The sequence below is a fragment of the Entelurus aequoreus genome, linkage group LG02 (assembly GCF_033978785.1).
Source record: "Entelurus aequoreus isolate RoL-2023_Sb linkage group LG02, RoL_Eaeq_v1.1, whole genome shotgun sequence".
In the NCBI taxonomy this organism is placed as follows: Eukaryota; Metazoa; Chordata; class Actinopteri; order Syngnathiformes; family Syngnathidae; genus Entelurus; species Entelurus aequoreus.
Window position 1 is genome coordinate 25917939 of NC_084732.1, and position 12097 is coordinate 25930035.

Sequence of the window (12097 nt, forward strand, 5' to 3'; positions counted from 1 at the left end):
TAATTTAGCGCAGAAAAGTTGTAAAATATGTGATGTGGTCAAACCGCAATATATGAAGCGCAATGTGGCGAAGTACGACTGTATTTGGCATGACGATTGATCATTGATCGTAGATTCATGCTGATTACCGTATTTTCTAGACCATTTTTCATATATAAGGCGCACTGGATTATAGGATGCATTGAAGGAGTCATATTGTTATTATTTTTTTCTATATTGAAAACACTTCCTTGTGGTGTACATAACATGTAATGGTGGTTCTTTGGTCAAAATGTTGCATGGATGATGTTTTACAAATAATCTTCAAGCCGCTTTCTGACAGTCGCTTCCAGATGCACGGTATTGTGGGCGGTCTTATGGCAGCGTCTTCTCCCCGTCGTCTTTGTTGTAGCGGTGTAGCGTGCAAGGACGGGAGTGGAAGAAGTGTCAAAAGATTGAGCTAACTGTTTTAATGACATTCAGACTTTACTTAAATCAATAACGGAGCAGCATTTCCTCATTTGGCAACAACAACGTAAAAAACTGACCGGAACGCTTTAATAACTAAAGTTCCTTGGGTGAATAATATGAACTCCCTATACCGGTATGTTTTAGCTTTTTCATGGCGAGTTTACTGACAGATATAAGTAAGAACTTTACGCTACTTCATATTAGAAATGGGAACAGCGGAGGATGAATGTCCCATAACAAGAAGATAGAGAAAAATGAGAAGCTTATCGACTACGCGTGCAATATTTCAGGATTTATGCAGATCCCAAATACAGATCAGCAGGTACCAGAAGGTAAGAAAAGTTGCTTTTGCATAATATTGCGAAACAAAACAGCAGATAATATGTCTTACCTTATACACACACCATAATAATACTTGTATGTTTAATGTGCCGACAATCCATCAAGCAGTGCAGGTTCATAGCTCATCAAAGTCGTTCTAAAACATATTGTTAGATTTTTGAGCGCTGTGTGTAATGTTCTATATTTTCAATGGAACATATAACATGTTTGTGTTGTTTACTTGAGTCATATTGCCATCATAGTGCAGTCTACACATATCCCTTATGTTTGACTGCCATCTACTGGTCACACTTATCATTACACCATGTACCAAATAAAATTGCTTCGAGGTCGGTAAGCAAAACCAGAATTATTCCGTACATTAGGCGCACCGGGTTATAAGGCGCACAGTCGAGTTTTGAGGAAAAAAAAAGATTTTAAATGTGCCTTATAGTCCGGAAAATACAGTAATCATGTCTTGAAGCAACTTAGACAAAATTAAGTTCATCATGACAGACATCGAAATGCAGGGGTGCCGCTAGGGATTTTGGGCCCCATGAAAAGAATCTTTACAGGGCCCCCTGTATTATAATTTCATCATCATTAGGGGCCTCTCTGGGCCCCCCTCCATCATGGGCCCCTAGAATACGTCTCCTTTACCCCCCTTTTTCGGCGCCCCTGTCGAAATCTAATCGTATATTAATTATTGCAGCCAAGTGGTTCCAGGACTGTCCGTGGTAAACAAATTTAGGATTATTATGAATAAATTGAATATATTCATAGTTAGAACTTAACAAACTGGCTTTCCAAATATGTTTTTTTAAACACAATTACAGCCCTCTAAATGTAAAACAACACCAATATAGTCACTTTTATACTTGTTTCACCCTATATAGTGCGGTATATTTAAGTGTGTTCTAATTTAGATTACAGAACCAGTAGCCGGAGGGATCCTCCAAGCATCTTTGCTATGACTACTACATGGAAATACTGCATTACATCCTGGGTAATTCCTCTATGTTAGAACTGGGCCTCTACTGTATGTGTTGCAACCACGGGCATTCTGCACAAATGTGGTCAACTTGACAGTCGCAGCCACGACCATTGACCGTGTTGTTAGCATCTCATGTCCCGCGTTGTGATTTCACATCGCTCACGAGGCTCACCAATGTCACGGGGAGTTGCGTTTACGGTGTCGAAGATAATATGCATCCTTGAATCAACAGAGTTCATTTCCACTTAGCATTGCCCAGATAGCTACTAATAGCTGATAGCAGTATTTTTGTTGTTTAGTTGTGGCTGTTTTATTTCGAACATGCATACAGTTACAATATGATACATAACTTATTTGACATATTTACACATTTACATTTTGTCATTACAGCATGTCTGAAAAGGAGTAGGAAGACGCAGAGCTTATTTAATCCTACCCCCTTTTCCACTTCATAACAATTACCAACACATTTGTTCACTTTCTGTTCTCAATTTGTAACAAAATCTAAATCAATGAATAATAAATACAACAGTTCTCATAAATAAATAGGTAATTCGGTTTTAATTCACATAATGAGATAAGATTATCTCATGTTTTGATGAGGTTTAAGATGCCCATCAGGATTATTCTTCCTTGCACTTTGTAATTACTTTGAACAGTTCTTGAACTGGATCATATTATATATTTTTTGACCTCTTTGCTTCATCCATTCTATATATATATTATATATATATGTGGGCAGCACGGTGGTAGAGGGGTTAGTGCGCCTGCCTCACAATGCGAAGGTCCTGGGTTCGATCCTGCGCTCGGGATCTTTCTGTGTGGAGTTTGCATGTTCTCCCCGTGACTGCGTGGGTTCTCTCCGGGTACTCCGGCTTCCTCCCACCTCCAAAAAACATACACCTGGGGATAGGTTGATTGGCAACACTAAATTGGCCCTAGTGTGTGAACGTGAGTGTGAATGTCGTGTTGGCCCTGCGATGAGGTGGCGACTTGTCCAGGGTGTACCCCGCCTTCAGCCCAAATGCAACTGAGATAGGCTCCAGCACCCCCGCGACCCCGAATGGGACAAGCGGTAGAAAATGGATGGATGGATACTGATATGCTAAAGGTTTTAAGTGTTGTATGTGCATACAAATGTTCTCTAAGGTTCTATTCCTCCTCTTCTGTTGAGAACAATTTTGTAAATTTTTGGGTTGCAGGTTATAGTTTGCTTGTGCATAGTTTTAGCTGTTTGAAAATGCACCACATTATTGAATTTAAATATTTTTGATTCAATAAATAAAGGTTTTGTATGTTCTCTGTATCCAACATTATGTATTATTCAAACTGACCTTTTTTGAATGACGTGTACATTCGTAGTTTTTTCCCCATTTTTCCACACAATTACTGGAATATGGTAACACTAGCGAGCAGTAGAGAAAATTAAGTGTTTTTTTGGTCCAGAACATATTTTGCTTTATTTATCATTGACATATTTTTTGCCACCTTATGTTGTATATTTTATATGAGACTTCCAGTTCATTTTCTCATTAATTGTCATTAATTATTACATAACATTTTTTCAAATTATTTATTTTACCCTTTCAATTTCCACTCCGTTTATTTGTATTTGTGTTTGACTTTCTCTTCCACTGTTACGGAATGGCATTATTTTAGTTTTACTGAGATTCAAAGATAGTCTTTTTTTGTCAAACCATTTCTTTAATACGAAGGTCCTGGGTTCGATGCTGGGCTCGGTATCTTTCTGTGTGGAGTTTGCATGTTCTCCCCGTGACTGCGTGGGTTCCCTCCGGGTACTCCGGCTTCCTCCCACCTCCAAAGACATGCACCTGGGGATAGGTTGATTGGCAAAACTAAATTTGCCCTAGTGTGTGAATGTGAGTGTGAATGTTGTCTGTCTATCTGTGTTGGCCCTGCGATGAGGTGGCGACAGTGCTGTCATTTAGTTTCTTGTCCTTGGTTCTATCCCGGGCTCGGGATCTTTCTGTGTGGAGTTTGTATGTTCTCCCCGTGACTGCGTGGGTTCCCTCCGGGTACTCCGGCTTCCTCCCACCGCCAAAAACATGCACCAGGGGATAGGTTGATTGGCAACACTAAATTGGCCCTAGTGTGTGAATGTTGTCTGTCTATCTGTGTTGGCCCTGCGATGAGGTGGCGACTTGTCCAGGGTGTACCCCGCCTTCCGCTCGAATGCAGCTGAGATAGGCTCCAGCACCAAAAGGGACAAGCGGTAGAAAATGGATGGATGGACAAAGTACAGACCTGTTTGATGTACAATAAATAAAATACAACTAAATGGTAGGGGAATCATTGCATAATTCATCCAGGATATAATATAAGACTGGCATGGAAACAGAAGTTCAGAACATCTAGAACAGGGGTATCAAAGTCACGGCCCGCAGGCCAGATCCGGCCCGCGAATGAATTATCTATGGCCCCCAGAATGATATTTGATTAGTATTACCAATACTCCATCAGTGTTGGCGCTAGGAATTTTCAAAATGGGGTCCCGGGGACCCCATCAAGTCTTAAAAATGGGGTCCCACAGTACATTTTTGGGGTTCCACTTTTTTGTAAGAGTTTTGAAAACCAATGATAAATGTATGCATTATCCTGTTATATCTGACATTCTAAAAAGGTTGTCATAAACGTTACTTCATTCATTAAAAAAATAATACAAAAGAAATCACATTTTTATGCATATGTAAATTTATTCAGTTCCAAACATTCATTCACTTTCTTCTTTCCTTCATGGATCTAAACGTTACCGTTGCCGGTATTTTTTTTCTATATTTTTTATTGTAATATTTTCATAATGTGTTTGTTTTATTTTTGGCCAAAGTAAGATAAAGAAAACAATCTGAAGTTGTCTTTCTTTTTTAGCATGATTGTAATAGTCCGGCCCTCATGTGCACAGATTTCCCTCCATGTGGCCCCTGACCTAAAATGAGTTTGACACCCCTGATCTAGAGCGATATGCTCGTTCTACTATAGCACTATTTTGGCTATAAGGTGCCTGGACTGAATGCAACGCCATGCAATTTTTGAAATAAATGACCCCTTAGTGAGCTCTACTTGTCATTTCTCTATTTTTTCTACTCTATATTTGTAATATGTTCCTATTAACCTATGCTATTTAAAACTATACTCTATTTATGTCTGATTTTATTTACATTATTATGAACATACTATTGTTCTTTGCTACTCTTTGGGCTGAAACTCTAACCTCGGGTACTACAATCTGTGCCAACTCATGTGTGCTGGTATGACAATAAAGTTCCTTGAATTGAATCATTGATCTTCTCAAGTTAACTCAGTCGTAAAGCCTGAACGAGGATTTGTACGCCAAAATGAGTCATTTCCTAGTGTCTGGACACCACCAGGCAGGGTTAGCCTGTGGTTTCGGGGTGTTGCTCTAATTTCACGTTGCGCTATCCAGAGAATGACTTTAAGGGGAATGGGGATGTTTTTTATTTCCTCGGCTCAGTTAAAGACACACAATCTCGCTGAGTTTGCTGGACTGGCGCGCTCTCAATAGTCCAAGAGAATCCGGCGAGCTGCACTGTTATGGAAACTTTGGTCGTGATGAGGCTTCCTTGTGCGGAAGTCGCAAATGGAGGAGAACATTAAAAGGAATGGAACCAAGCCGATCCAGTTTTATTACTCACTCTTAACTGAGACAAAAATACCACAGATAGATTGCTCTAACCACCGTGTTTACTTCCTGCAGTGTCACGTCTGAAGAGCCTGTTCTGCCGTCCAAATCCACCCGGGGGAACGCCATGCTGTCCGTGCTGCTGTCCGCCATGCTGGCCGTCCACGCTTTTGGTTGGTGTCGACTGGTTGTCACTGTAGTGGTAACAATACGCCCCACGGGGCCTGTTAAACCGCTAATAGTCTTTTGCCATCAAAGGCCTCGGGGGGGGCCAAACAAGGTTTCAAATGACACACATAAAAAAATGCTTGTCGCAACTTGAAACTTTTGATGTGGGCCATTGTGATGAATTTAATGAGGCTTTTTCACCATTCCCAAACACACTAGATATTTCCATTATTTGGAAATAAACTCTACTTGATGGTGGAAGGTTCAGCCACTGTTCAACCACTAACCAGCTAGTAAACATAACTAAAACTAAATTAAACAGACAACATACAAATATACGAGCACAAAACAAAACAATTGGACATTTTATACATACTATGCTAAATAAAAAAATATACAAAATATTTCATTAAGTGTAGTGATATCCAGACAGCATTACTACAAAAATATGATAATTGTATTAAATAACACTGATTTAAAAGGTGTAGTATTTAAAAATATGTATTATTGTATTTACATATTTATGTACAGCATTTTGTATAATGTTCTACAAATATATATGTTTGTTTTAAGTAAGTTCAAGTGTTTTAAATAAGTTGTAATGAATTTATATTACAATACTTATAATAGTAAATATTCAGTTAGTTAACGAAGAGGTGGGAATCTTTGGGCACCTCAAGATTCAGGGGTTAATATATAGTAATATAATACCATTATAAACTGATTATTTATGCATCTTCCATTGTTATATTTTATGTTATTATTATATTGTTAATATTTTGCATATTATTATTATTATAAATGTATTATATTTAGTTATTATTAATATGTATAAAGGGGTCCTCCTTTTGGCTACTGCTGTGTATATATAGTATATATATATATATATATATATATATATATATATATATATATATATATATATATATATATATATATATATATATATATATATATATATATATCAGGGCTGCAACTAACAACTAATTTGATAATCGATTAATCTGTCGATTATTACTTCGATTAATAATCGGATAAAAGAGACAAACTACATTTCTATCCTTTCCAGTATTTTATTGAAAAAAAACAGCATAAAGGCACCATACTTATTTTGATTATTGTTTCTCAGCTGTTTGTAAATGTTGCAGTTTATAACTAAAGGTTTATAAAAAAAGAAAAAGTAGCCTCTGCACACGCACATAGCATAGATCCAACGAATCGATGACTAAATCAATCGGCAACTATTTTTATAATCGATTTTAATCAATTTAATCGATTAGTTGTTGCAACCCCAGTATAATAATATGTACAAAATAATAATAATATGTACATATTGTTCTAATCGTGATGCATCGGAGAATCGATAATTTTTGATACTTTTAAGTTTAAGTGGCACTCCAGAATTGTTTATATCATTCTGAAATATGCAAATAAATGTATGTCTAAAACATATTTTAATGAATTATTGAGTATTTCTTTTGACAATTGTTGAATTACACTTAAATATTTAAGTAGTTAATAGGGAAAACCGTCAACAATACTTAATTTACATTCCGTAACCATTCCATATAATAACCAAGTTGTAGCGACATTGTTATTGTAAACGTGAATACTGAGGAACTCTTTTTCTAGCATAGTAACACATCGCCATGCTACGGTATTAGCCGTAAAAGCTAAATACGGCAGGTGATAAGCTAGCTTCTACGTCAACATGAAAAGTCAATTGAACATATACGCAAAGTTCCCTATTGTTTACAATGATGGCCGCATGAAGTGAGAGAGATTCGGACCGAGAAAGCGACGATTTCCCCATTAATTTGAGCGAGGATGAAATATTTTTAAATGAGGAAAGTGCAAGTGAAGGACTAGTGGGGAGTGGAAGATGCTGTGAGAGCCGGGGGTGACCTGATATTCAGCTGGAAATGACTACAACCGTAAATAAACACAAGACATATATATACTCTATTAGCCACAACACAACCAGGCTTATATTTAATATGCCACAAATTAATCCCGCATAAAAACACCTAGGTGTTTGTTATGCTAGCTCCTAGCTACTAGCTCGAGCTAGTTATAGCTCGAGCGGGTAATATGGACGGGATCCTGTATATATAACCCGCCAATACAATTCAAACACCTGCACAACACACACACTCACTCAGCCCAAACAACCGTTCACCTAACCCAAGGTTCATAAAGCTTATATATTTAATCAAAGTTACGTACATGACACGCACGTACTGGCAAGCAATCAAATGTTTGGAAGCGCGCGGGTGGGACCTGATATTCAGCTGGGAATGACTACAACAGTAAATAAACACAAGACATATATATACTCTATTAGCCACAACACAACCAGGCTTATATTTAATATGCCACAAATTAATCCCGCATTAAAACACCTAGGTGTTTGTTATGCTAGCTCCTAGCTACTAGCTACTAGCTCGAGCTAGTTATAGCTCGAGCGGGTAATATGGACGGGATCCCGTATATATAACCCGCCAATACAATTCAAACACCTGCATAACACACACACTCACTCAGCCCAAACAACCGTTCACCTAACCCAAGGTTCATAAAGCTTATATATTTAATCAAAGTTACGTACATGACACGCACGTACGGGCAAGCAATCAAATGTTTGGAAGCGCGCAGGTGGGACCTGATATTCAGCTGGGAATGACTACAACAATAAATAAACACAAGACATATATATACTCTATTAGCCACAACACAACCAGGCTTATATTTAATATGCCACAAATTAATCCTAATGCTAGCTCCTAGCTCCTAGATACTAGCTCGAACTAGTTATAGCAAGCGATCAAATGTTTGGAAGCGCAGCTGTGTACTCACGTTATCGCAACTGTGTATCCAAATCAAAGTCCTCCTGGTAAGAGTCTCTGTTGTCCGAGTTCTTCCATCTTGACTGCATCTTTCGGGAATGTAAACAAAGAAGCGCCGGCTGTGTACGTGTTGTTGCTGACTTCCCTCGCAAAATAGACACTTCGCACCGACAACTTTCTTCTTTGCTTGCTCACCTTCTTTCTCCATAATGCAATGAACAAATTGCAACAGATTCACCAACACATATGTCCAGAATACTGTGGAATAATGAGATGAAAACAGAGCTATTTCGTATTGACTACAATGGTGTCCGAATACTTCCGTTTCAATGATTGACGTCACGCGCATACGTCAACCCTCAGAGGCGTTTCGAACCGGAAGTTTAGCGGGAAATTTAAAATGGCACTTTATAAGTTAACCCGGCCGTATTGGCATGTGTTGCAATGTTAACATTTCATCATTGATGTATAAACTATCAGACTGCGTGGTCGGTAGTAGTGGCTTTCAGTAGGCCTTTAAAGTGACTCACTCGATGGACAGTTGTGGGTTTGGCCCAGCCGGGGACGTTTCCTGTTGATTTTGGGTAAGCATTTCATTTATGTCGAAATAGCTTGGCCCCAAGTTCCATATTTATAGCGTCAAAATCACTTTCACCCCACTCTTCCAGCTTTTGTCTCCTCCAACGCCTCACTCTTCCTTCGTGCTCGCTTCTATAAGCAGCTGTATATTTAGCTTCAAAAGTATAAGGTTTTGAATCCTTATCGTTCAAAAATAGTTGTCTTTGTTGTCTGTTACCAAATCTGCTATGATTAGAAAACACACTTGTGTTTGATTCCAGAAGTAGGAACACAAGTTGTTGACAGAACTCAGACGTGCGCTGCTATGGAAACAGAAGTCCCAGAAATGATTAAAATGATCAAAATACGGTAAATATTGAACACATTACATATTGTTATGATAGTGTGTTACTACAATATATATAGACTTGCAGTGTGGATATAAAACGTTGATGGAGGGTTTTGAAGTTGTTTTAGGCAGCTTTGAATGCTATTGACTTCTATTAGCCACATTTTTCAAGTTTTATCATCTTTAAAATCGTAAAAAAAAACGTGTGTTCTTGTCTCTCATAAGGATTGTGAAAGATAGGCAAAATTCCACAAAAAGTGCAGTTCCCCTTTAAGAGCCATATTATTGTTATTTGAGTGTTTGAATATGTTTATCTTAGTTTAAATTGGGGTATAACGTTTGTAATGCGGAAATGTGTTGTATGTATATTCATGTTAGCATTTAAGCCAGCCAGCGATTAGCATGCTAGCTGCTTCTCCAGGAAACAACTAATATCCCAGTGAGTTCAGTACGGTAATCAATCACAGTTTTACTATAATTAACATTTGAAATTGTAATATTAACCGACAGGAATATTACCGCGGATTATCATGTAACTGGTAATTGTTACATCCTTAGTAGTTATAACAACTATAATAGTTTATTATTTTAGTATGTAATACTTATTAATTGGTATGGTGGCGCGGTTCGGAGAGTAGCTCTGTCAGCAACCTGAGGGTTCCTAGTTCGATCCCCAGCTTCTACCAACCAAGTCACGTCCGTTGTGTCCTTGAGCAAGACACTTCACCCTTACTCCTGATGGGTCGTGGTTAGGGCCTTGCATGGCAGCTCCCGCCATCAGTGTGTGAATGTGTGTGTGAATGGGTGAATGTGGAAATAGTGTCAAAGCGATTTGAGTACCTTGAAGGTAGAAAAGCGCTATACAAGTACAACCCATAATTATGTGTTTATTTTTTTTAAAAGTGTGGCGGAATGATCCAGAAAAATATGTAAATATAGGAATTGTTTTCACCTTCTTTACATTTTTAGATTCAGGAACTTTTAGGAAGTCTGACTAAATAAAAGCTTACAGAACAATTTGGTGTTCTGCGCTGTTCTAGAGGTGTTGTTACTACTCCACATTAAAAACATCAGAGCATACTGTAAATATGTTTCCCGAGCTGGCGACGCCTTCAGTAAAAACTGCTTCATGAGCAGATTTTCCCGCTCTGACGGGGGCTGTGGTTGATGTGGTAATGAACGATTCATAACTTCAAAGTTTCACTTCTGTTCAAGCGAACAACTTGGGTCATCATAAAAAAAAGTAACAAACAGGCACAGTCTGGCTTGATAACGTCTGGAGGGGCCGTAAATAAAAGAAAGGAGTCGAGGATGTCAGAAATGAAACTCTAAAAGTTTTACAGTCACCCTTTTCCCCCTGTTGGTGTGTTTGACACATCATGTAAATTAAAACCTCATTTATATACAGCCTGCTAAAAAAACCAAACCTATCCAAATGTGAGCAGCACCTCCATGAAGTTTACTTCTTTAAAAAGCATAATTTAAAACATAATTTATCCCTTATTAGAATAGTGGCCTGTTATTTTTGTATTGCTTTATTCATTTTCCTGTGATACTGTACTGAGTCTTTGATTTATTTAGTACAATTTTCCATTTTGTCTTTTAAGTTGTTCTTTAATTTATTGTTATGTGAATTGATTGACCACAGCTGTGACTATTTAAGTGCATCACTTGCTGACAAAGACATTTCCAAAACCGGTCTGTGTTTGGTAGCACCTGCACAGTTTGTATTAAAATTATTAAAAGGACATGAATGTTGCTAGCCTTGCTTTTTCTTTTTTCTTCTTGTTTCAGTCATGGCCCTAAGTATCATTACTTCTTTATTATTTTTCTCTTCCGACACAAATGAGGCCTCGAGCTGGCTCATTACGGCTGCGTGGCATCCACGTGGAGAAGGAGTAGAGGGTGAGGGGGTGGTTGTTGCTCATACAATGATTCAGTTTCTCTCCGCTAAATGGAACACTAAGTCCATTAGTTGGAGCCTAGTTGGAGGCTATGAAACTTGATACAAAAGCACTGCAGTCAAAGGTAATTTGAGTACCTCAGAATGACAATGGCAGTAGACTTTTAATTTAATATCGACTTAATCTGATCATAGCCAGTAAACAGTATGTTAATTGTTCAGGCTGTAAATTGCATGGGTGAACAAATACATAGCATCATATTGAAAGTTTGATTACGACTAATTTTTTCATATCATCCGAATCCACAATTTCTCATACTGTTTTTAACATGGCAGTTTTAAAAGCATCTGTACTAGGAACTAAATAAACTAGAGATTAGTTAATTTTGTTTTAACATTCAAAGTAAATAACAGAGCAGAGTGAATAAGATGAATATAGAAAAATATAAATACCATTTTTACTCAACAGTAGAACAAATGTGGAAACATATGAAAGTAACACAGTGAACTACTTTACAGGTATCACAATACCAAGCAAACCTTACCAATACAACATATTGGCAGCGTTAATTTTTTTTTGCAAATAACACTCCTTGTGGTCCATATTTTAAACAGTAAACCCCATATTGTACAAACATAAAACATATAAAATAAAATACAGAGATACATGTAAACAGCGCTTTACTTTTTCCATGTTTTGTTATGTTACTGCCTTGTTCCAAAATGAAATAAATCCATTTTTGTCCTAAAGTTCTACACACATTACCCCATAAAACAATGTGAAAAGTTTATTTTTTTGTGTGTGCAAATTTCTTAATAATTAAAAAAAAACTTTAAAATTACATGTACA

General features: G+C 37.6%; 1 protein-coding gene across 2 annotated transcripts in view; it reads left to right on the top strand.

Annotated features, from left to right (window-relative positions):
• Positions 1–12097, top strand: part of cd276 (CD276 molecule) — a 234835-nt gene that overhangs the window by 2421 nt on the left and 220317 nt on the right. For both annotated transcript variants that reach the window (XM_062024208.1, XM_062024215.1), the window contains one exon: positions 5499–5596. In XM_062024208.1, coding sequence (XP_061880192.1) covers positions 5551–5596 — 46 coding nt within the window. In that variant the 5' untranslated portion in view covers positions 5499–5550. The remainder of the gene's footprint in view (positions 1–5498; positions 5597–12097) is intronic.